Consider the following 25,657-nt stretch of genomic DNA (forward strand, 5'->3'; position numbering starts at 1 on the left):
TGTCAGAAGGTGAGACTTGCAATGAAACCAAGAAAAAGTAGGACAGGGTGAGTGGGATTGAGATTTGAGGGTTGAGATGTGGGTGATGCGATCTTAGTGTGGCCAGGGAGGAAGGGGTTGTCCAGCAGAGATGCAAAAGAGGTGAGGGGTGAGCTATGTGTGTATCTGGGGCCAGTAAAACCAGCCAGTGCAAAGGCCTTAAGGCAGGAATGTGCCTAGTATGCTGGGGGACAGCAAAGGGACCCGTCTGGCTGAGCAGAGAGGACAGCGGGGGGACTATGAGATAGGAGGCCAGGTCAGTGGCCCTGGAGGCCACTTCAAACCTTTGATTTTATCCAGAGTGAAATGGGGAGTCACCACCCAGGCTCAGGCAGAGAGATGACACAGTCTGACTTAAGTCTTCAAAGGATCATTCCAGCTACTGTGTTGGGGACAGATGAAGGTAGAGCCAGGATGGAAAGATCAGTTAGGAAGGTAAAAGGATGATCCAAGCAGGAGAGGATGGTGGTTCAACCAGGGTGAAAGCAGAGAGAAGTGATCGATTCTGAATATAGGATTTCCTAATGGACTCGATACGGGGTCTAAGAGAGATTGGAGCCAGCGACGACTCCAGGGCTTATGGATGGAACACAAGAAGGCTGGAGACACCAGGAATCAGGTGGAGGGAGCTGCAGGAGAGGCAGGGCTGGGGATGGAGGAGACCCGGGGTTAGGATGTGTGGAGTTTGAGGTGTCTGCCAGATATCCCAGTGGCGAGGAGAAGCCTGTGGGAGGGAAGAGTCCAGAGTACAGGAGGGGGCTCCAACTGGAGGTAGCATCACCCATGGATAGAGGGCATTGGTGAGGGTAACGCCGTTTGTCCCCAAAGGATCCAGACGTAGTCCAGGGAGGAGGTGAGGTCCCCATTAGTATCTCAGAGTCAGGATAACTTTTTACAAGGAGCAGAATCAAAACTGTATTAATAGGAGGAGTGTGTATATTTCTCCTGTAGATCAAACTGTCATCTCTGGAAGGATCAAATACTTCTGTGTTTGCCTTGAAGGAAATCAGAAGAAGCCAGGTACAGTCACTGTTGAAGGAGCGACCCTGGGTGGAAACAAAGCACCTTCCACGTCTCCCCAGAAACATCCCTCAGCCTCAACTTACTCATCCAAAGTATGGGTGTACGTCTCCTCTTAGGAGTTCTGGGACAACATATGTTGCTGTTACTTTTATGACTAGGGCTGTCCTTACACTCCTAAAGGCACGTAGTAGGTGCACAGAAGAATCACGAGTGTCGCTCTTAATAACCACGCTGATGATGACGTTGGTGACGAGGAGAATGGTGAGTCTGGCCCTTCTCGACTGAGGCCCCGCCTGCCTATTTGTGAGAGCCCGCAGAACTGGGAGACAAGACGGTCGGCCCCCACCCTAAGGCCCCTGGAACACAGCAGCAGGGATGGCTTCCCACCAACACGCCCACCCGCCAAGCACCTGAGCCCACTGGCACGCCATAACATGGTCCATTAGTGCCAGCTGCGGTGAGTGGCCATCTGATGTGACACGAGCATCTGCCTGGTAGGAACTGAACCAAGATCTGTCAGTTCAGGTCTCGGGAGGCTCCCCAACAGCCCCGAGGCCTGGGAGGGCCAGGTGTGGCCACACACCCTGCTTGGATCCAGGATGTGAACCAGAGCCCAAGAGGAGAACAGTAATAATAATGGCAATGGTCATTCGCTGAGTGCCAGCCTGCACCAGGCCCCGTGTCCTGAGTGCTTTGTAAGTCAGAACGCACTGAGACACAGAAAATAGAGGGGTCCCATCAGGCAAAGAGCAAAACCCCCCAACACCACCACGCTTAGGGTACCAGACAGGATTATGGAAGCCAACTGTGGCTGAGTGCAGCAGATAAAATGAGGAGTCCTGCTGTATTTAAAATGGGTAACCAACAAGGACCTACTGTACAGCACAAGGAACTCTGCTCAGTATTCTGTAACAACCTAAATGGGAAAAGAATCTGAAAAAGAATAGATACATGTATATGTATAACTGAATCACTTTGCTGTACGTCTGAAACTAACACAACATTGTTCATCAACTACACTCCAATATAAAATAAAAAGTTTTCAGTAAGTCAGAAAGAGAAAGACAAATACTGTATGCTAACACATATATATGGAATCTAAGAAAAAAAAATGTCATGAAGAACCTTGGGGTAAGACAGGAATAAAGATATAGACCTACTAGAGCATGGACTTGAGGATATGGGGAGGGGGAAGGGTAAGCTGTGATAAAGCGAGAGAGAGGCATGGACATATATACACTACCAAACGTAAGGTAGATAGCTAGTGGGAAGCAGCTACATAGCACAGGGAGATCAGCTCGGTGCTTTGTGACCACCTAGAGGGGTGGGATAGGGAGGGTGGGAGGGAGGGAGACGCAAGAGGGAAGAGATATGGGGACATATGTAGATGTATAACTGATTCACTTTGTTCTAAAGCAGAAACTAACACACCATTGTAAAGCAATTATACTCCAATAAAGATGTTAAAAAAATAAAAATAAAATAAAAAGTTTTTTAAAAATGCGAGTGGAGGGGATTTAGTGGAAAGACGTTGGCTAGTTCGCTGAACTGTTAGGTGAACTAGGGTCTGGAAAAGGGCAGGAACTGCAAAGGTTCCATGACCCGGGAGGCCTGGGCTACTTAACAGCCCGTCAGACCGGGGTGAACGGGCGCCAGCTCCTCTTTATCATTTGTCTGTTGCTTTTTTTGGGGGGGGGGGGTTGGGGGATGTTTGTCTCTGCATCTCTCTGTTCTAGACTCAAGGCCTGGACAGAGGGTCCCATAGAGTTGAGTTTGGGTCGTGTATCTAAGGGGGGGTCAGGGGCAGCTGAATTGACAGTGCCCCCAAGACTGTACCCAATGGGGAAGAGCTAAGTGCCCCCAAAGAAACCAGGGTGCTGTGACCAGAGAATGGGGAATCGATTCTGTGTGGCCCCAAATAACCCACACCTACCACTTCTGGGCGTTGAAGACAGGCGGACCTGGATGCAAATATTGCTTCTGCCACACGCTGCCCATGCCAGTTTGGGCAAGCCATTTCATGTCTGACCTTGGTCTCCTCACCTGTAAAATGGGAATAATAAACCCACTGTGAGGGACGTGAGAAGCATCAAGAGATAATGTTTATCAAGTACCTGACAGTACCTGGTGCGGTCTGGGTGCTCAGTAAACAGGACTGCATGTAACAGATGCCACGAGTCTAGGGCTCCCCAACCCACATGGCCTCCCTCCAATGGGCTCCAAATGGACATTGTGACTAAATTCTAAAGGGCCATCTCAAAGAAGTTCTGATTCTTGGAGTCCTCAGACTTCCCGCAGCCCCAGGGGCAGGAGACACCAAGCTGATAAGACAGCGTTTCCCAGCGAGAACTGCAGGGGAGAAGTCTGGGGATGGAGTGAAGAGTGCAGGTACCGCTGCCTCTCGACAAGACCAGGAGTGCCTGAAACGGCCTCATCTGCCCCCCTCCCCAGGTAAGTAAGTCTCCTCCTCTGACTGTTCTGAGCCATTGAAACTGCAACGCATCCCATGCCTCCAGGTTTGACGACCCCCAAGTGTATGGAGAAAGGGACAGAGGAGATGGCAGGGCAGAGCAAAGGGTGCACACTGCTTGGTGTGGCAAAGACTCGTGGGCATCCAGTGGCTGGAATGGACATCAGGGTAGGTGGCAAGGATTTAAGTCAATGTGTTAGCCCATTCCCAAGATCAAGGGCCCTGGGAGTCAGAGCTCTGAGACGGACTCCTACTTGCCAGGGAGAACCGAGAAAAAGAGGGAGAGTCTGAGTCTGAGATACATCCGACCAGCACCTGCTCTCTAGAGAGCCTGCCCTTGGGTACCAGCCGCACAGCTACTGTGTATAGGACAGAAATACAGGCAAAACTATGGTTGGGGATGTATAGCAAACTCACCATCTCTGACACAGGGCTGTCTGCAGAGGGAGCAGTAGGTCTGAGCCACCCTGGTGGGCACAGCCCACTCACCAGATGCAATCACAGGACAAGGCAACTTTCTCCTGGACCTGACTCCAGACGATGCACACGTGCACATGCGCACACGCATGTGAACACACACATGCACAGTCATGCACACACACACGTGCACACACATGCAACCCCGGGGGGAGCACCGAGTTTCATATGAGATTGACAATTTAAAACGAACAGGATTGAGTCTTACTCACCAAAAGGAAATTGTTCTTTTTAATAAAAAAGAGATTGGAAAGTTATGGAAGCGGCCTGAGGTGTCCTGATGGAAACCAGCAAGAAAGATGAAGCTCAGTAGAGCAGAGTGGGAGCAGTTATTTGAAAAAAAATACAACTTTTTCAGTTGACCTGACAAACTGAATCTCCTCACACAAAGCGGCTTTATTAAGTACTATCATCGCCCCATTCAGGCTGGGAAACTTTCTTGCCATCCTCCCAGTACACAGAAGAAGCCTCCCTTAATTTGGGAAACTGATGTGTAAACCAAAAAATCGCTGATTGGGAGGCTTTCTCACTGCAGCCTAGTTGCTTTCATATCACAAAGTATGTTTACAGAAAAGTTCACCCGTCTGAAGGTCTAAAGAAATTTTATAACCAAGTTTCAATGCAGGGAGCACAGGTTCGATCCCTGGTCAGGGAAGTAGAACCCACATGCATGCTGCAACTAAGAGTTCACAAGCTGCAACTATGGAGCCTGTGAGCCACAACTACGAAGCCCTGGAGCCGCAACTAAGACCCGGTGCAATGAAAGAAAGAAAGAGAGAGAGAGGGAAAGAAAGAAAAGAAAGAGAGAATGGGAGAAAGGGAGAAAGGGAGAAAGGGAGAAAGAGAGAAAGAGAGAGAAAGAAAGAAAGAAAGAAAGAAAGAAAGAAAGAAAGAAAGAAAGAAAGAAAGAAAGAAAGAAAGAAAGAAAGAAAGAAAGAAAGAAAGAAAGAAAGAAAGAAAGAAAGAAGAAGGAAGGAAGGAAGGAAAGAAAGAAAGAAAGGAAGGAAGAAAGAAACTTGCAGATGTTTTTATTTTGCGATCCCCTATTTTGTGCCTGGCTCCTACCAGCTGTTTAGACACCCTGCTCTGGAGACCCCTGTGATAACAAATACTCCCACTTCATGAAGAAAGTCAGCAGTATTGCTCTAACAGCATCACTGGGATCTGAGCTCAGATCTGTCTGCCCTGAGTCCAGGAGCACTCCTCACCTCCCTGGTCCAGCTCCGGATGCTAACAGGCTGGCTGAGGTCTCCATTAGCATGACCTTCATCTCTCTGGAAGGGACTCTGCTGGAAGGATGTGCCGCTCGCATTTCCTCTGATTACTGCAGGATGAGCCTTCCCCATTCACGGATCCTCCTGACCATGAATCAAAGCTCATCTTTTTTATTTTTTTTCCTTTGCTACCAGCCTTGAGTTTCCGATTTCACCATTACCTCATTGAATGGTAGCAGCATTCCCGAACCTCATTCAGGAAGACACCATCTTCTGCAGGACACAGAGGGAGAGCAAGGAGGCAGAGCCCAGGGGACTGGAGTGGAGTCAGAATCAGACCACTCCCCCAGGGGCCACCCCAGAGGCAGGGCCCACGTGTGACTGGCTGAGCCTCCGTGAACTCATCTGTGTCGAGGGTCAGCATCCCTAAACCCCAGCAGACACTTCATGATGTATACATGTAAAGAACTAGAGGGGTGTGAGGGAGAGATATGTACCGTGTAGAATAAAGGACTTTGTACGCTGTGAAATGCTACACCTGTGCCAGCCATTAGTGCTCTGCAAACCCCAGGGAGCTACCGCATTGTACCTTTCATGATGTCAAGAAAATGCCCCCAAGTGTGGACCTGGCCTGTGAGGGCGAGAGAGAGGGATGACATAACTATTCCAAGTTTGAGATCAAAGACACCAAGGAGTGTCTTTGGGGTCCCTTGTATCCCCAGTTGTAAGAGTTGTTATTAAATGAGGTGATAATGATGATTATGATTACCATTTGCCCTGCTAAGTGCTATCTATGCTTTCTCTCATTCTATCCCTGCAACAACACCACTCTGAAGGAAAAGGCACAGTCCCCTCCATTTGACAGATGGGCAAACTGAGACCTGGTGAGTGATGCAACTTTGCCAAGGTCACACCACTTAGGGCATGCTGATCCCAGACCCAGATCGGCCTGCTTACTCCAAGGAAGCCCACTTAAGCTCTGGCTGGTGTGGGGGGAACAGCCCAGAGAATGTGGCTTCTCTACGTTTCCTGCACGGGGGGAAAGTGTATGGCTCAAGCGAAGGACATGAGTTTTGGAATCCTGACTCTGCTTCCCCTGGAGGTGGGCTTCAGACCAGGAACGGGGCTATGGCAGCCAGCAAGGCAGGGAGATGCCCGACAGATGGTGGCAGCAGGATGGAGAGGAAAATGTGTATTCGGGAGACGTTACGGAAGCCCCAGATGTTTCAACAAAAAGAGTCCTGTGGTCACATGACACTGACACCCACATTCCACATCCTTCTCTTGGAGAGCTTCAGGGGAAAGAGTCCTGCAGCCCTTGGAGCCTGTCCAGTGCCCTTTAATGCAGGTTCTTGAACTTGATCTGCCACAAAACCCTCCTGCTGTCATGTTCATTTTGACACCCTGGTTAACATCCGGTTCCACAGAATTCACTATGAGGAAGCGAAATATGGGAACAGACCGAGCAGAGTGAGTACATGGCCCCAGAGCGCATGCCCGGCACGTGGTAAGTGCTTATGTAAATGTTTGTTGCAGGGCTTCCCTGGTGGTCCAGTGGTTAGGACTCCGTGCTTCCACTGCAGGGGACGTAGGTTCGATCCCTGGTCAGGAGTTCCCACATGCCTCGCAGCATGGCCAAAAAAAAAATTTTTTTTTTAATGTTTGTGGATGGACGAATGAGCACAGATGAAGTCAGTGGCCACCTGCTGCTAAGGTCCAGGGCCCGATGAGAGGTTTTCTGCCACCCCCTCCCTCCTCCCCTCCAGACCGTTTTCACCATGGCATGCATGGGGATGCCATTAGAAGTCTGAATGAGAGAGCTAGAAAGCCATTTTTGCTCCTGGGCTCTATGTTCTGAGAGATGGGGAAACAGAAACCCAGAAGGCCCAGTGATTTGGCCAGAGTCGCAGGGCAGAGCCTACCAGGTTTCTCTCCCACTGAAATTCACTGTGATTTTCACTTCTAGGAATCTACCCTAAGACAAAACCCAGAAACCATTTATGCACTAAGATGTTCACCTCAGTGTTATTTATAATCATTTAAAATGGAGACATCCTTAATGGCAACAATAGGGAAATTGATCACATTTTTTTCCCAACCAGACATATCTTAGATTTGAGGTCATCAATCTGTTTTCTGGTTTTGGAAGGCTCCTTGCCATTTTCAGCCTCTATGTCTCTGCCTAACACCCGCTTCCTTTCATCTCTGTCTGTTAAGCTCCTATCCGCCCTGGCAGTCTAGGGGTTAAGACTCTGTGCTTCCACGGCAGGGGACACCAGTTTGATCCCTGGTTGGGGAACTAAGATCTCCACATGCTGCAATGGCACAGCCAAAACAAAAAACAAAAAACAAAAACACCGCAGCTTAAAATTACCCACAAAGATGAACAATTTATCTTTATATGTCTAGCACCTAGCTCAGACCTGGCAGACAGCACCACTCGCTCAATTATCTATTAAATGAAGGAAGGAACCATCTAGTGAAGCAAAGACAAATATGTAGGTCTCTTGACTCTCCATCTAGAGCTGTTTATTCCTTCTGGCTTTTTTGCCTAACACCCAAAACCAAAAGACAAATTTATAGTTTGTCACGACCTTTCACCAAATCTTTGGCCAATCTACCATCTTTTCAGAGCAGCTTCCCCTAGCATACTCTCCTTTGAGCCCTGCAGCCTTGTTAAAGCCGTGACCCATGTGGTCCAGGCCACAAAGAGGTGTTAGAGTCAAAGAATCAATCCAACAACCAAAAGCTCAAGAGGACTTAAACGCCTTGATTATGTTTCTCAAACACTATAAAGGGACACATCACCTGCAGGCATAGTTCATAAAATCCACCTTTCCATTCCCTTCCGCCTCCCTCATCCCTCCTGAAGTTCCTCCAACGTGCTTTCTTCCAACACCAGGAAAAATTCCCTCAGAGCTCCCAGCAGACAGCGCTTGTCCATTTCCCTCTCCGCCTTTCTTGTGGTAGGTGAAGGCTACACTACCAATGTGCTTGTATCGCCAGCCTTTGTTCAAGGGAAACACTGTGCTTGGGTGCATTTTATCTACAGAATCCATTGAACCTGACATTGTCAGATACCTACAAATACAAACTAGGAGGGACCATGCAAAATATTAAACACACACCACATGAGTCTGATGCAAGCAGTTTGATGAACCACCTGCGTCTTTGAGAATCTGCATTGTGGACGCTCCTCTGACACTTGGACCTTTGGACCATGGGTAAATTCAACTTATCAGAGGTCATCGATGCCTGGTCCACTCTGGTCCCCAGAAAACACAGAGTTTTCTGTCTACACTGGCTGTCAGAAGTCACTAACCACTTGCTTCCTCTGCTCCCAGTTGATTTGGCATTTTATAAGCAGCATAGATCAATTGGAAAAGTGAATTTTCCCCAGTTAGCGACTAATAATAAGATAATAATGTTATAACCATCCAAAAAAGTGTGTAGGAGCTGGAGAAAATGTGGCAAGAGCAGAATAAATTGAATCAAGTTATGCAAAAAAATATCAAAAATGGGTGACTTTGGGACAAGGCAAAGAGCGGTTAATTTGCCTTTGGAATTAAATTATTCCCCTGTTATAGATGAACTTAGCACGGCAAAATGTGGGAAAATGTATTTAAATGATCACTGAGCTAATAAATCCAATAAATCATTTTGATCTTACTGAGATATCTTAGTTCTTTTGTGTGAACCTGTAAACGTTGTTTTACTACCGTCTGCAGTAAGACCTGGTCCGCCACTTTGCTTATACGGCACTTGTCCTCATTGGGTGGGCTCCAGCCCCACCAACCTATTTTGATCTCAGAGTCTTTGCATTTGCCAGTCCCTCCGCTTGAACACCTGGCCCAGATCTCCACGCAGCCTCCCCATCTTCACCCTCACTGAAGGAGGTCCCCACCCCCTGTATCCTCAGTCCCACCTTCACCCACTAACGGTCTTTCTCTCCCCTACAATCCTATTTTATATCTTCTATAGCCCTTCCTGATGTATGAAATAATGATGTGTGTGTGTGTGTGTGTGTATGTGTGTGTGTGTGTGTGTGTGTGTGTATCTTTATTGCCCCAGATCAGAGCCCACTTTACACCCTGTCTCTCTCTCTCTCTGCATTGTGAGACCACAGTGAAAAGGTGGCCGTCTCCAAGACAGGGTTCTCACCAGGAACCAAATCTGCTGGCATCTTGATCTTGAACTTCGCAGCCTCCTGAATTTGTGAGAAATAAATGTCTGTTGTTTAAGCCACCCAGTTCATGGTATTTTGCTATAGCAGCTCAAGCTGATCTAAGACAGGGCTATTTTGAGGATGTGATGAATTAATAGACGTAAGGCAATTAGGACAATGCCTAAAACAATAAGTTCTGAATGCATTTTTAAAACTTTTTATTATGGAATATTTCAAATATAAATAAAAGTAGAGAGAATAGTATAATAAATCCTTATTAAACCATCACTGAGCTTCTATAATTATTAATTCACAGCCAATCTTGTTTCATCTATATTTCCATCCTTTTCTCCCACCCCTAGCTTACTTAGAAACAAACTCTAGACTTTATATAATTTTAACTGTAAATGTTTCAGTATTATCTCTAAAAGACCGGGACTCTTTAAGCATAACCACAATATCATGATCACACTGAAAAATAATGAACATAATACCATTGTCACACCTTAAAAATCAAGTTTGTCTTGGCTTTGGCCACCACTATATCCCCAAACCTAAAATAAGGTCTAGTATACAATAGGTGTTCAAGAAATCGGTGTTGAATACAGGAATGACTTACCTCTTTGCTTCAAGGGTCTCAAATATGACAACCTTCCGGTGTCTCAATATCTCTGAAGCTTTCTCTATTTAGTTATACTTGTCCACTCCGTACACATTTTCACGTTAACTACTCTTGGTCTGAATACTACTATTCGATACCTCTTCTAGTCCTGGCGGAAGAGAGATAGGACACATTAGGAAAGGAAAAGAACAGCAACAACATTCAACAAATACCTCCTTTCTCCAATTGAATGTTTGACTCCATGTAAGTTGCTGAGATCCAGTGGTGACTAAGACACCACTGAATAAAATAATTTCTAAGTTTGTGTAGAAGAATGAAGGCACAGCAATAACCAGATCATATGGAAGAGAAGAATATTGGGGAAGAACTTGGCTTACTAGAGATCAGAACATATTAAGGCCTCTACAATCAAATCCAAATGCTGCTGGCAAGGAAGCAATACACAGATCAGTGGAACAGAACAGCGAGATCAGAACTAGATCAACATAGCCGTGAGAATCCAATATGTGGCAGAGATGGCATTTCAGTGCAGTTGAAAAAGGAGTAATGGTTTAATTAATGAAACTTACACAACAGCTAGCTTTTATAAGAAAGTTGAAACCTGATTTTACGTTATATACATAAATAAACCCCAGGTGGATTAAAGAGTTAACAGCCAAATAATAATAATAAAAAATACCTTGAAAGAAAATGCAAAGATGACAAGAGCAGTCTCGAGCATTAAAAAAACAAGAAAATCATATTTAAAAAGAAAGACATTTTACTCCACAAAATTACTTTCATGGCAACAGACATCATTCACAAAGTCAACATAAAAACAAAAACTTTGATTATGAAATTATTTGCAACACAGATGTCAAAGAAAAGGTTAATATCTATCATATGCAAAGAGCTCTTACAAATGAATAACAATTGAATGAAGAGGATTGGAGTCAAGCAAAGGATAAGACTAGGCAGGACATGGTGCAAATCCAAATGGCCCAAGGATACGAGGAAAGTGCACAAGCTCACTAGTTGTAGAGGAACTTGAAATTAAAGTAACTATGAGATTTAATTTTATCCCCATCAAACTGTCAAAAACTAGAAATAATACTAACACCTATTGCTGGAGTAGATGTGGGGAAATAGTAGACTCATGAATTGTTGAAGAAAATGTGACTCGTTGCAGCATTTTTGGAAAGCCAACTGGCAACACTGACTGAAATTTAAAAATACATATACCCTTCAACTGAGCAATCTCACTCCTGGGGACCCAATCCATAGAAATAAAAATGCCATTGGAAAGGATGTATGTACAAGGATGTTTATTGCAGCACTGTTATAGTGGAAGCAGGGGTAGGACCAAGAAATAAAGTGAATGCCTGTCAGTAGAAGGCTGGATGAAGAAATAACAGTAATTATTCACTATGAAATATTATGCTGCCATTAAAAGAATGAATTAGAGCTATTGCAGCTGACTCAGAGGGAATCCCATGAGTGTTGTTATTTGAAGGATAAAGCAGAATGAAGCAAGGGTGCCTCACAGAGGAAAACAGGGGAGAATGGATAGCACAAGAGAGCATGGCTTGTCCAGAGAAAGAAAAGGAGTGTGGCTGGAACAGTGTGTATGTGGAGATGGGGAGAGCAGGACAGAGGAGTGGGAGAGGGTGAGACAATGGGTGAGATTGGAGGACCCAGGGCCTGGTCTCACAAACCGCGTGTAGATTCCGGTACAGGTTCTAACAGGGAGATGCTACGACCTCACACCTTTCCTGAGTATCTATGTACCCCACAGTCCTGGGTGCTCGATATAAATTAACCCATACTCTACTGAGGGCATCAATATTAATTTTCCCATTTCCCAGATGAAGAAATTGAGGCTCCGGGGGCGAAGCACCTTCCCCAGGGTCTCTGGGACTCTAACCCAGTCTTCTCACTCCAGACTCCACATTCTTTCCACTAACCATTCAGTTTGGCTTCCACAGCTAAATATAATCCCCTTGGTGGAGGGGGCGGGCCTAGGTGTGAGCCCCGAAGCCCCCTGTGGGAACAGAAAGAAGACAAGAGCTCAGTAGATCTCTATTTGTCACTGAGTCTCAAGCAGAAGGGAGAAGGCAGCTGACCCACAGAGACTCTCCCCACTCTGGGGTCCTGATTACCTACTGGCCGAGGCTGTGCAGGCAGGCAGAGCTGTGTGCAAACTGTGAACCTGCTGTTTGCTGGCTGTTTGGCTTGGCATGTTTAACCTCCCTGAGCCCCAGTTTCCCCAAGGTTTCTGCAGCATTAAAGGAGAGAGGGCCCTGGCACATGATAGGCAATCGGCCAATATGGGACTCTAGGGCATGAGAGCCTCAGGGCTGGAACTGACTTTGGCCCCTATGAGCTGTGCAGCCTGGGGCAGAGTGCTTAACCTCTCTGTGCCTTGGGTTCTCCATCTGTGAAATGAGAGCCGTGACAGAACTTCCCTCGAGGGCTTGCTGGGAGGATTACCTGAGTTCAGACGATGTGAAAGTTACCTGCAAATGTCACGGGGAGTGGGTGGCCGGCAGGAGTCCCGTCATTAAAACAAATATTGTGACTTTTTCTCCTCTTCCCTCTCGTTCCGCTCACTCCAGCCCATTTATCCATGAATGTGTATCGAGGGCCTGTTCTGTGCCAAGATGCGAAGGACACGACGAGGAACACGAGAGACAAGGACCCAGCCTCTCAGAACTCAGGGCTTATCAGGAAAGACACGAAACAACATTTGAGTCACAGGAGGGCGAGGCCCAAGGAAGGAGGTTGAGGGAGCCCAGTTAGTGCACCAAGCCTGGCTGGGTCTGGGGGCAGGGCTCCACTCAGGCCTTCGGAAGCCCCACATCCACCTGGGAGACACTGAATTCCAAGAAGTCCCTCGGGGCGGGCTGACCGGCTGGTGCCCAGTGAGTTACTAGGCTTGGATCATAGACAGTCCACAAAAGTGCAAGAGACTCCAACTGCCCCTGAGGGGTTATTCAGGCACCCACGGGCTGTTGAAGAGGAATCTATTTTAGGAGAAGAGGAACTTGGTATCCTGCAGAACCCATCAGGGGTCAGTAGACAGGGTCATCGTCCACCCTCATCAGGCCTGGCCAAAGCAGGGCACGGTGCTGGGCCCCATCCTGCAGATGCTCAGAACCTGGCTACCCGCCCCACCCACCACGGAGCCCCTTCAGCTGTTTTGACCGCTTCCGTAAGGAGCCGGGCCAGCCACATTTATGGAATTGGTGGTGTACTTAGCAGAACGTATTAACAAATCACTTGTAATGAAAACTTAAGAGAGGAGAGACTCCTCCACCCAACTCAGTCCTCGTGACTTCGACAGCCCCACGAAGCCACCATGACGCCCATTTTACAGATGAGTAAATGGAGGCACGGAGAGGTCAGTAACCTGTCCCGAGCTCACATAGCTTAGGAGGGAGGTGTGGAGCCAGGATTGCTAGAGCCCCTGGCCCCATGGTCAGCCTGTCGGTTCTTCCCACATTCTGGTCTTTGGGTCTATACCTCCATATGATGCCAACAGCTCCTTCACTTGCATCCCAGGCCTAGAGAAGGAACCCTGCCAGGCTCAGAACACTTTGCTATTGAGCCACCCTCGGGTACGACTAATGCCCCTTTAAGCCTGCAAGGTAGGGAAGGTTGAATCCTGAAAGCCAGGATGGTGAGCTTTGGGACTGCTATTCAATTGAAGAGGCAAAGGTCACTTCCTCCAGGAAGTCTTCCCTGCCTTCCCTGTCCATGCTGTGCTCCTGTCACACCACGGCCCTCCCTCTATCACTCCACATTCAGTCTTTGGTTCCTGCCAATAGCAGACTTGGTTTTGTTCATCTTTGTATCCATCGCACAGGGCTTGGCACACAGTAGCTACTGTGCCTGGTGCAAGGTCCTCCCTGACCTGCCCCACCTCCCTTTCCAGCCTGATCTCTGCCAGTTCCTCCAGGCACGTTGGCAAAACAGAATCACCTGTAGCTCCCAGAAGTGCACTGTGATTGCAATTAAACAATCAATTGTGTAATCAATGACTTGATGTCAGCCTCCCGTGCATGTGTGATCCTGGTGGCACTGGTTTTGTTCACTGATGTGCCTTGACACTTAATAGGTGCTCAACAAACTTTTGCTGAGTGAATGTTCACATCCCCTATCTTTGCATCTACTGTTCCCTCTGCCTAGAAAACCCTTCCTGGTCTTCTCTGCTCCTTGTCTTCTGCTTCTCCTTGAAGACCCAGCTCAGCTCTCACCACCTCCTGGAAGCCCTTGCTGAGTACCCGGAGGGCATTCCCTGCCCTCCCTCCACTTGCAGGCCTCTCTCCACTCTGCTGATTGCTTCTGAGCAACATCTTTTTCATTGTGCAGTTTATTCAAAACGCCTGACACTCAGTAGGAGCTCAACATGTCGCTAACATTTATTTAGGGCTTACTATGGTGGAGGCACACAAACGCTTTTTATTTCATTTCATTATCAGAACAGCATCTCGAGGCAAGCATGCTTCCCCATTTTCCAGACAGGCCGGCTGAGAACTGGGAATGTTTGGTCACTTGCCCGAAGCCACACTGCTAGGAGGCAGCAGAACTGGCACCTGATCCCCTGTGGCCCAACCCTGCCGCCTCAGCAATGCCTCCATCTGCCTGAAATCCACATGGAGAGGAGTGCCCTCCCTTTTCTTTCCTGTGGGTCACCTCCCCAGGTTCCACATCGCCCAGAAACCTCTGAAACGCCCCCTATTCTTCTCAGAAACCTCCAGCATCTTCTTCTGAAGATCCTGTCGACAACCCCGTGCAGAGTTCCAGGCCAGCTCTCCCAGGATGTCCCAATCAGATGGTCCCCATTTCCTTACTCCTCTAGCCTGCTTGAGCTTCCAGTTGCTCCCTACTGACCCAGGGATTTTTACTGTGCAGTCCGCACATATTTGGTGAGCACCTACTATGTGCCAGACCCCACGTGAGAGGCAGGGAATATAATGCAACACAACCAAGCCCCTACCTTTACACTATAAATAAGAAAATAAATACATATGTGAGGTGAGAGGTGCTGCAAAGGGTTAAGGAGAGAAATTATACAGGTAAGGAATGAGGATGATGGAAGAGGGGCAGGTGGGCTTTTATATCAGGTGGTCAGTTGAGCAGACCGCTGCGGAAATAAAGGATTGAACCAGCTGCCAGAAGATGAGCACCCCAGGCAGAGGAAGTGTTATGCAAAGGCACTGGGGTAGGCGTGGGGGCCACGGGATCCAGAATAGGAGTCTGACTGCAGGAGATGGAGGTAAGACGGGAGAGCATGGAAGAGGAGAGGCTAAGAGGTGGGTGAGCCTGGTCGAGTAGGACATTCAAGACCCATCCTCTGTCCCCTCCCAAACTCACTCACCCAAGTGCACTACCTCCCTCTCACTTTCTCCATCCCCCGTTGGATTCCTTCTCCCCTAAGTCACTGGAAATCACCTTTTCCCCCTGCCCTTTAACATTCTGTTTCTTGCTTCTCCTCTGCATCTTTATGTGACCGCTGTATTTTACTCTATTACTTTATTATCCATTTTCTATCATCATTTTCTTTGCTGTCCCTCAGTTCCTGGTGAAATCCCACACTAACCCCAGAGGTGGGAGGTGGGGGGGAAGAAGCATCAGACGGATTCAGAGCTCAGACTGGGGGTAGAAGTCCCAGTGGGAAGCTACCCCTCTGTGGGGATCCTTGTCACGGGCACCTCTACGCATGCATTTTCAGCTTCCGGTTCTCACCAGGCTCGGAACTAACCATGCAGCCGTGCTCCACTCTCCCAGCCCCTCCAGCAGCCGACACCGGGGGCTCCCTGAGGCTTCCTCAGCTGCTCTCAGCTCTGCAAGGAGTAAAACCTGCCTGCTATCTCCTAGCATCTCCTTTCCTCCCCATCCCAGAGCCTGACACCCCCATCAGGGCATCTCTGCAGCAGATGCCCCGGCGTGGGGCTGAACAGCGAGGCGGGCTGGAAGCTTCTGGTGATCCACAGCGGGCTGGATGTGCGGACAAGAGAGCAGAGCAGGCCCAGGAGGGGCAGCGTGGGGAAACCAGGCCAGTGCCGGCCTCCCAGGTCCGACTCTGGTACTGCCTTATCTCTTGTCTGCCCCCGGTCCTCCGATAACATCCTGGGGCACCTTCACCTTTCCCAGCCACGCCCCCACCTGCCAAGCTCCAGGGGCTTTTAGACACCTGCTCCTACTACTTTCCAAATGCTTATATCTTGTTTAATCCCCACAACCCTAACCTAATTCGTTCATTCAAAAACCATTCACTGGGCTTCCCTGGTGGCGCAGTGGTTGAGAGTCCGCCTGCCGATGCAGGGGACACGGGTTCGTGCCCTGGTCCGGGAGGATCCCACATACCGCGGGGCGGCTGGGCCCGTGAGCCATGGCCATTGAGCCTGCGCGTCCGGAGCCTGTGCTCCGCAACGGGAGAGGCCGCAGCAGTGAGAGGCCCTCGTACAGAAAAAAAAAAAAAAAAACCATTCACTGAGCACCTACAATATTCCAAGCACTTTCTGGGCATCGGGGATACTGCAATGAACGAGTATCATTTGAGTATCACACATGTGCTCCAACATCCCGGGGGGAAGTGGGCGGCTGGGGACAGGCTTCAGATAATAAATAAGAGAATGTCAAGTTGCAACAAGCACGGTGATGAAAACAAAACAGGTCAATGTCATATAGAGTGACATTTTAAATTGTGTGACCAGGAATGTCTCTCTGGGGGTGATATTTCAGCTAAGACTTGAATGATGTGCTAGGGGTCCAGCCTTCAGGGCGGACAGCATCCAACAGAGGGAGCAGCAAATGCAAAGGATTTAACTTCAGGTGGGAACAATCGAGACACCTATCACCCCATTTACAGGTGAGGAAGCTCAGAGGGGATAAGGTCACACAGAGAGTAAGCAGCAGAGCTGGGATTCAAACCCAGGTCCATCTGACTCCACGGCCTGTTCTCTTCCCACTTCATTGCTCCTGCCAGGCAAGGACAGTGATGCCAATGGATGGCTCGTTACCCCACACACAGCAGTTTCTCTGGATTCAGCCCCAGCCTCCCTGTCCATCCCCATCAGTCATTCCAGCCTCCTTGAGATTCCTCATCCTACTTCAGGTCTCTGCATTTGCACGTGCTGTTCCCCTGTTTTTGCAACGCCCTCCTCTCTTCCTTGACCAGTTGTGAGCTTTTCTCCTGGCCTTTGAGGGTGAGCTTGTCACCAAAGCCTTCTGGGACACTCCAAGACAGAAATAAATGCTTCCTACCCTGGGCTTTCACGGCACATGTCTTCATTTTGTTCATTTATTCCTCAGTTGTGTACTATGGGCCCACTGTGTGGCAGCCATTAAACAGAAATTCCAAACCCAGAGAGAAGTACCATGAGAGGAGAAGGGGAGCTGCAGGAGCGCACAGAAGGGAACGTCGGACACCCCAGGTCTTCCCGGGCCTGGGTCGCAGTGCCTTGGAATTAGCTGTCTGCTTGACGATCGCCCCGATTTGGGTATTTTCATCTCATCTGCCTCCCGAGCACCTTAGCACATCGCCTGGCACAGAGCAGGCCTGCCTTTGGATTTTTATATCCACAAAGTAGTTTGTTTGTACAGGGTGCCCGCTCTGTGCTAGGCACTAAGTGTTGGAAACACGAGAACACAGCAGACCAAAATCCCTGCCTTCGTGAGCCTTCATTCTAGCGAGCATAGAATGTAATTGAATGAATGATTGCCATTCCCGATTCATTCATTCACGTGCTGAGAAGACATAGAACGGGAGCAGGGAGTGAAGAAGCAGTAGCATGGAACAAAACTGTGCACGTGGCCAAAGCAGAATTGTCAGTTTCCCCCGCTCCCCGCAGCCCACTCATGCTGCAACCTGCTTCTTCCTCAGAGCGACGTATCTCAGCCATGGACACCAATATTCATCAGTTTTCTCCCCAATACCCCAAATCCCTCAATTTCTTTCCATCCCCATTGCCACATACTGGTCTAGCCCACCATTGTCTCTTGCTCGCCTCCCAGCCATAGCTACCTTACTGTCTCCATGCCTCCAGGTTTGCCTCTCACACTTCCTATCCCACCAGTCTCCTCCGCGTGGCTTCTTATGCTTCAGTCTCCCTTCCATGGCCTCCAGGCTCTTAGCCTAAAACACTCCCCAACATTATTTTTATTTTTTTATATTTATTATTTATTTTCCTTATTTTTTTGGCTGCGTCAGGTCTTAGTTGTGGCACGCGGGATATTTGGTTGTGGCGAGCAGTCTCTTCATTGTGGTCCTCGGGCTTCTCTCTAGTTGTGACGCGTTTTTTTGGGTTTTGGTTTTTGTTTTTTCTCTCTCTCTCTCTAGTTGTGGCGCATGGGCTCTGTAGTTTGTGACACGTTGGCTCTCTCATTGAGGTGCGCGAGCTCAGTAGTTGTGGCACGTGGGCTTAGTTGCCCTGCGGCATGTGGGATCTTAGTTCCCTGACTACGGATCGAACCCGTGTCCCCTGCCCTGGAAGATGGATTCTTTACCACTGGACCACCAGGGAAGTGCCCCCCTCATTATCTTTAAATTGCTTAGCATTTTTTCCCTAAAACTGGCCAATCCTCTTTTCCCTCCAGTGCACACTTCTGCACCTTTGCACAGTCTGTTCCCTCAGTCTGGAATGCCCTTCCTCTTCTCAGCTCCCCTCCACCCTCCCACCCCCATCTTAGCCTAGCTGAATCTGAGTTAATCTCAGTTTAAATGTCCTGTCCTCCAGGAGGATGTCCCTCACACCCTAGCTTGAGTTTAGTCTCCCTGATCCATGGCCCCACAGCATCCCTCACCTAACATTCTCCTTACTTTAATATGGCTCTTCCTCACCTGTCTCCTCCTTCTAATTGTCTTCAGATCCTTGGAGGAAGGGACCGTGTTTTTCCTACTCAACATCCCCAGGAAATCTACTATGTGTACCTGACACATAGCAGGTGCTTGATTTGTTGAACGACTAGATGAACAAATGAATAAACTATGAAACTTGGATCTAGTAGAACTTGATTACGCAATGCAAAATGTTCAATTCTCTGCTGTTCCACCTAACTTGATATATGACCTTGGGACTTGATTTATGACCTCTCTGACCCTCTGTTTCCTCACCTATAGGATAAGATAGTAATATGCATTTGCAGTGTTGTTGGAATGGTAAGTGTAAGAACCTGTGTGACAATTTGTATGGAAACACAAAAGACCCCGAATAGCCAAAGCAATCTTGAGAAAGAAAAACGGAGCTGAAGGAATCAGGCTCCCAGACTTCAGACTATACTACAAAGCTACAGTAATCAAGACAGTATGGTACTGGCACAAAAACAGAAATATTGATCAATGGAACAGGATAGAAAGCCCAGAGATAAGCCCACGCACATATGGTCACCTTATTTTGATAAAGGAGGCAAGAATATACAGTGGAGAAAAGACAGCCTCTTCAGTAAGTGGTGCTGGGAAAACTGGACAGCTACATGTAAAAGAATGAAATTAGAACACTCCCTAAGATGACACACAAAAATAAACTCCAAATGGATTAAAGACCTAAATGTAAGGCCAGACACTGTAAAACTCTTAGAGGAAAACATAGGCAGAACACTCTATGACATAAATCACAGCAAGATCCTTTTTGACCCACCTCCTAGAGAAATGGAAATAAAAACAAAAATAAACAATTGGGACCTAATGAAACTTAAAAGCTTTTGCACAGCAAAGGAAACCGTAAACAAGACCAAAAGACAACCCTCAGAATGGGAGAAAATATTTGCAAATGAAGCAACTGACAAAGGATTAATCTTCAAAATTTACAAGCAGCTCATGCAGCTCAATATCAAAAAAACAAACAAGCCAATCCAAAAATGGGCAGAAGACCTAAATAGACATTTCTCCAAAGAAGATATACAGATCGCCAACAAACACATGAAAGGATGCTCAACATCATTAATCATTAGAGAAATGCAAATCAAAACTACAATGAGATATCATCTCACACTGGTCAAAATGGCCATCATCAAAAAATCTACCAACAGTAAATGCTGGAGAGGGTGTGGAGAAAAGGGAACCCTCTCGTACTGTTGGTGGGAATGTAAATTGATACAGCCACTGTGGAAAACAGTATGCAGGTTCCTCAAAAAACTAAAAACAGAACTACCATACGACCCAGCAATCCCACTACGGGGCACATACCCTGAGAAAACCATAATTCAAAAAGAGTCATGTACCAAAATGTTCATTGCAGCTCTATTTACAATAGCCAGGACATGGAAGCAACCTAAGTCTCCATCAACAGATGCATGGATAAAAAGATGTGGCACATATATATAAAATGGAATATTACTCAGCCATAAAAAGAAACAAAATTGAATTATTTGTAGTGAAGTGGATGGACATAGAGTCTGTCATACAAAGTGAAGTAAGTCAGAAAGAGAAAAACAAATATCATATGCTAACACATATATATGGAATCTAAAAAAAAAAATTGTCATGAAGAACCTAGGGGCAAGACGGGAATAAAGACACAGACCTACTAGAGAATGGACTTGAGGATACGGGGAGGGGGAAGGGTAAGCTGGGACAAAGTGAGAGAATGGCATGGACATATATACACTACCAAACGTAAAATAGACAGCTAGTGGGAAGCAGCCGCAGAGCACAGGGAGATCAGCTCGGTGCTTTGTGACCACCTGGGGGGGGGGATAGGGAGGGTGGGAGGGAGGGAGACGTAAAAGGGAAGAGATATGGGGACATATGTATATGTATAACTGATTCACTTTGTTATACAGCAGAAACTAACACACCATTGTAAAGCAATTATACTCCAGTAAAGATGTTAAAAAAACAATCTGTGTGAAAATATGTGGAACCTAGAAGTTACTCCCTTAAATCCTTGCCAAATCTGTGGATGAGAAGCAAATAGCATTGGTGTGATCCTTATTCAGAAAGCTTCTATCTTGGGTCAAGGCACAGAGGTTAAGACCTAGGGCTGTTTGCTGGGCTTCTAGGCTAGAGCTCTGCCACTCACTCACTGTCACTCACAACCTTAGGCTAGATATTTAAACCATTATGTGACTCAGGTTCCTTATCTGTAAAATGGTTCCTCCCTCATAGGATTGTTGTGGGACTCAGCCTAGATCAGTGCCTGGCCTGTTAGCTATTGTCATGGTTATTTACACATAACACTGACAACCGCACTGTAAGGCTGTTGCCAGTGGCCCTCCTGACAGATGAAGAGAGATTTCCAGAGAGGTTAAGTGACTGCCCAAGGTCATACAATGAGGAAACGGCAGCCTTGTGCTCCAAGGCCAGGTCTGCTGTGCCCAAATCCCATGTTATTTCCACTCCATCAAAGAAGGAGCTCAAAATAGGCCTGTGGCATTTCAGCTAATTTCCTCTAAGCCTTTACCAAGTCGCCAACTGCAGACTCCCAAAGCTGCTCCCCTAAGAGCACCCATTCAGCAGCTGCTAAGTGTGTGTGCCTGGTGGCTCCAAAGCATCTAATGTGGTTTGCACCGAGCCAGGTCTTCCCAGGTAGCCTTGCCTGGTCTGCAGAAGGGACCGCAGGAGCAGAGCTAGGTTGGGGAGGGGAAGGGAAGTGGTACACGAGTTAGATGGAAGAAGAGGCTGGAAACCAATCTGGATGTAAATGGCGGGGAGGAGAAATGAGAGGCAAGCACATTTCCTGAGTGCCTACTACGTGCCAGGTACACCATCTAAAACTCACTAGAATCACTCAGCCTTTATTTATCAAGTATCTGTTATGTATCAAGCCCTGCACTAGCTCCCAAAGGTACAATGGTGAACAAGATACAGCTATTGACCTCAAAAGGCTCACAGGTCAGAGAGAGCTGACACAGGCACAAAATAAAGTGCTACGAAAGGGATGGTAGAATCTGAGCAGGGTGGCAGCTGTGAAAAGCAGGGAGCAACTGGGAACAACTTCAGAAAGGGGGAGGCAGTACTATGCGCTCATTTTACATGTGGTGAAACTGAGGCTCTAGGAAGCCGACTTGTTTGAATCCTGCAGTTACCAAGCAGCACAGAGGCAAGCTGTGTCCCCAGGCCTGTTCTGTCTCCAGAAGTGTCTGTTCTCTCCACACCGTCGACCTAAAGCTCTTACGTGCCCCCGCACCCACTTTCCTTTACTCAATGATTATCTGGCTAGAAGATTAATCAAATGCTGCTGAAGCTGCCGCCACTGTCAGTGGCTAAGATGTTAGCTGCTTCTGCAGTCAAACAGGAGCTTTTGAGCCTCTGTTACTGATTCTGTTAGAGCAAAAGATTCAGGGCTTGGTCTGAAAGGGATGGGGGGCTAAGAAGGAGGGTTCTATCTCCAGTCTGAAGGGACTTCTTGGACAGGTCAAAGGCAACCAAGGTGACAGGAGTAAGTGAGAGCAAGCTTCTCGGGCTCATGTGGCTGTGCCCAAACCTCTCTCGACTCTCCCCAAAAGTCCCGTTTAAGAAGGCTTCCTGCTTGCCCCTCACTGTTTTCTCAAGGAAGAGAGCCAAGAAAATCACTCATCTGAACCCCTGGCTGAACTTGCTAGGCTCCCTGCTGAGTGAGATCAGCATGTCAGTTCCTCTCCCATCCCAATTTCCATCCCCATCCTCAAAGGACAAGAAACCAAACAGGAGAAATCCTCAGTCCGCAAAAGTAGCTCTTGCTATATATACCCTAAACGTACCTTAGCAGAGGTTGCTGTAATCTTGGTCGCATTCTCCGGACACCAGGACCCTCTCCAAGGTGCCAGGAGCACAGCGATTACCCCTCTCAAGAGTCCTTCCTTTCTGAGAAGGGAAAAGGGAGCGAGAGAAGGAAGTTTCAAGGAGGGGAGAAACAGGTAGTTTTTCTACACCAAAAAAAAAAAAAAAAAATGTATTGACCATACCTTCAGACCAACTCTGAGCTAAGGGAAAGACGTTAGGCAATACCAAAGAAAGTCTGTTTTGAATTCAGTCACCTTTTATATACTCTTTGATAATCACCAGATCACTAAGAAATTGTCAAGCAAATTATCTCCAGACAAAAATGGAAGAAGAAAGTATAGAATAGCTGAGCTATGAAATTGAAACATCGCTAACCCCCAACTGACCCATCAGATTTACACGTCTCTCTAGGCTCCTCCCCCCACCCAAAATTAAAAACAGTGCACCTACCTCATGCCTCATGTGCTCTCCCTCACCTAACTAGGAAACTGATCAGAGAGAAATATAATCAGTAGCAGCAGGAATCTGATGGGGTTCTTTCTCCAGGGGTCGCATTAAGGAAAAGTTGCACATATAGAAACAAGAGGTGACACTGTAATTAACACAAGACAACCATTCTGCTGAGGAAAAGCGGAGAGTTATGATGTGTTTCCTTATTCACAGCAGGGAGATTTTTATCTCTTCCCATCCAGTTCACAAATGACATGGGAAACTTAGAAGGACTCACATTTCACTCACTTCCCCTCAAACATGTTTATCCTTGAGATGAAACTCATCGCCCAAGCCCCAGCCGCCAGTCACCCTTTTGCACCCTTTTCCATGAATAATCTTTCCAAAATGTCTGCTTGTAGGAGCAAGATTTGGGATTTCACGGAAAACTACAGAGACACACATACACACCCTGTCAGCTAGAAAGAGACAGAGACGAGACAGAAACGACCAAAAGGAGAACAGCTAACGTGCCAACAAAATAAAACAGATCCCCCAAACAGCAAAGTGCAAAAGATGATTTAAAAAACACATAGAGACCGTGTTTGTAATTACCCATCCAGGTTATATTTTCAGGGCTTCCAGGCAAAGAAACGGCTGGTCCAAGTTTTGTGCCCGTCTGATTGTGATGGGAGGGTTGTATTTGAAGCTCTGGGCACGTAGAGATGGAATGAGAAGGAGGCTGAGCTGGAAGAAACAGCGGGGGGGAAGGGAAGGGGAGAGAGTGAGAGAGAGAGAGAGAGGGAGAGGGAAAGGGAGAGGGAGCGGAGCTATCTCTAGCTACGCCTTCCTCTAAGCTCCGGGAGCCCAGGAGAGCGCTCATTTCAGGATCTGGGAGAGGGGTAAAAAGAGGAAAGGCAGCCCCCGCTCTGCCCTGGCCTTGCTGCCCCCGAGGGAAGGGAGGACTCTGGCCCGCGCCCCCCTCCTGGCGGGCCGCCGGGGGAGCCGGGGAGCGCGCGAAGCGGGCGGCGCAGGGAGCTGTCCAGTTCAGCACCACCCGGTAATGCAGTAGGTGGGAGCGCCTCCGCCGGGGGCCGAGCCGGCAGGGAGTGGGGTGGGAGGGGGCAGGCGGACGGCCCATCCTGCAGCAAGACGCCGGCTCCCTTGTTTCCAGGAGCTTTGCAGATAGGGGGAGGGAAACCCGCCTCGATTCTCTGGGAGAAACCCCCTCCCTCCCCCACTTCGCCAACACTACCACCGCCACCAACAACAATAACCGCCGCCGCTGCTCGTCCTGCCGCCGCCGCCGCCGCCGCCGCGCCTGCCCGCCCTGCTGCTGCAGCTGCCGCTGCCGGGGCACAACCATGGAAGGCGAGACCCCCGCACCTGTTCAGCTGAAATCAAGGGCTTACAGAATACTGGGAAGTCTGGTCTGAAACGAAAACGCCCGAGACCCCCCCAAGGAAGAGAACTGGCGAAGCAAAGGATTTTCATGGCGCAGGCCGCAGAGTCGAGAGCGAAGACGGAAGGTTGCATCTCGGCTTTTACAATCTCTAACTGTCTAGGTCCCGACCATGAGAGATTGTGTTGAGAATGCGGCTGATCCCTGGTTCACTGTGGAAGCCCTCTCCAAATTAGCTATCACATATGGAAACTGGAGACCAGAATTTTAGGAAAAGAGATTAAGGCATCTCACTTGGGGGGGTGGGGGGTGTCTTTTTATTTTTTCCTTTTTTTTTTTTTTTTAATCACTGCAACTGGAACAGTTTCTGATCTCAAAAGGCAAGCCTCTCTTCCCGTGTGATCTTTATAATTTACACTCTTTTCCGTGAGCTTTCTTACCTCCCTTTTTTTATATCCCTCCATATCCTCTATTAACACATATATCCATTATATTCGTAGTGGAATTATTTTTATTTTTTTGCTTTAGTACTCGCACCCTCACACACACTCTCCCGAGAACCAGAAGTCGGTTGGGTGTTTATATAATGAAGAATTATGGGGCTGTTTGATCGAGGTGTTCAAATGCTTTTAACCACCGTTGGTGCTTTCGCTGCCTTCAGTCTGATGACCATAGCTGTGGGAACCGACTATTGGCTCTACTCCAGAGGGGTTTGCAAGACCAAAAGTGTCAGTGAGAATGAAACCAGCAAAAAGAACGAGGAAGTTATGACCCATTCTGGATTATGGAGAACCTGCTGCCTAGAAGGTATTTGATTTCCCATCTCCTCCCCCTCTCCACCCCCCCTCCTCTTCTCACTCCCCCTCCCCACCCGCTTCCAAATAAGTTCCCTTTACATTCCACCATTTTCTTACTTCACTCCTTCCACCACAGATCAAGGTTGGTTGGGTTAGTTTCAGAGGAAAGAAAATCAATAAGCAAAAGCCATACTCAACTCTCCAGCCTCCACCACCCCCCTTCCTTCAAACCTCTTCATTGAAATCATCTATGATATGATGAAAACAACAAGAGATTGTCTTTAAAAGTCAAATGTGCTCCACCTGCTTTGGAATCATTAGGATTTGCCTTTTG

At 47.9% G+C, this 25,657-nt stretch overlaps 1 protein-coding gene and 1 long non-coding RNA gene across 10 annotated transcripts in view; one reads left to right on the top strand and one right to left on the bottom strand.

The window, feature by feature from the left end:
* LOC132597889 (uncharacterized) overlaps positions 1-24,474 on the bottom strand; it is a 39,436-nt gene extending 14,962 nt beyond the window's left edge. The window contains exons 1-8 of one of the 9 annotated variants that reach the window (XR_009565305.1): positions 23,740-24,464; positions 23,146-23,183; positions 22,674-22,776; positions 12,506-12,708; positions 10,008-10,158; positions 5,218-5,496; positions 4,222-4,286; positions 2,996-3,105 (exon numbers count right to left, since the gene is read on the bottom strand). This is a non-coding gene — a long non-coding RNA (uncharacterized lncRNA). Of the gene's footprint in view, positions 1-2,995; positions 3,106-4,221; positions 4,287-5,217; positions 5,497-9,384; positions 9,431-10,007; positions 10,159-12,505; positions 12,709-22,673 lie in introns of all 9 variants that reach the window. The other 8 variants (XR_009565302.1, XR_009565300.1, XR_009565301.1 and 5 more) reach the window with 8 other exon arrangements.
* The window catches only part of CACNG2 (calcium voltage-gated channel auxiliary subunit gamma 2), a 120,328-nt gene continuing 118,580 nt past the window's right edge, over positions 23,910-25,657 (top strand). Inside the window, exon 1 of the mRNA XM_030856091.2 lies at positions 23,910-25,333. Coding sequence (XP_030711951.1) covers positions 25,123-25,333 — 211 coding nt within the window. The 5' untranslated portion in view covers positions 23,910-25,122. The remainder of the gene's footprint in view (positions 25,334-25,657) is intronic.

Source organism: Globicephala melas, chromosome 10 (genome assembly GCF_963455315.2).
Source record: "Globicephala melas chromosome 10, mGloMel1.2, whole genome shotgun sequence".
Classification (NCBI taxonomy): Eukaryota; Metazoa; Chordata; class Mammalia; order Artiodactyla; family Delphinidae; genus Globicephala; species Globicephala melas.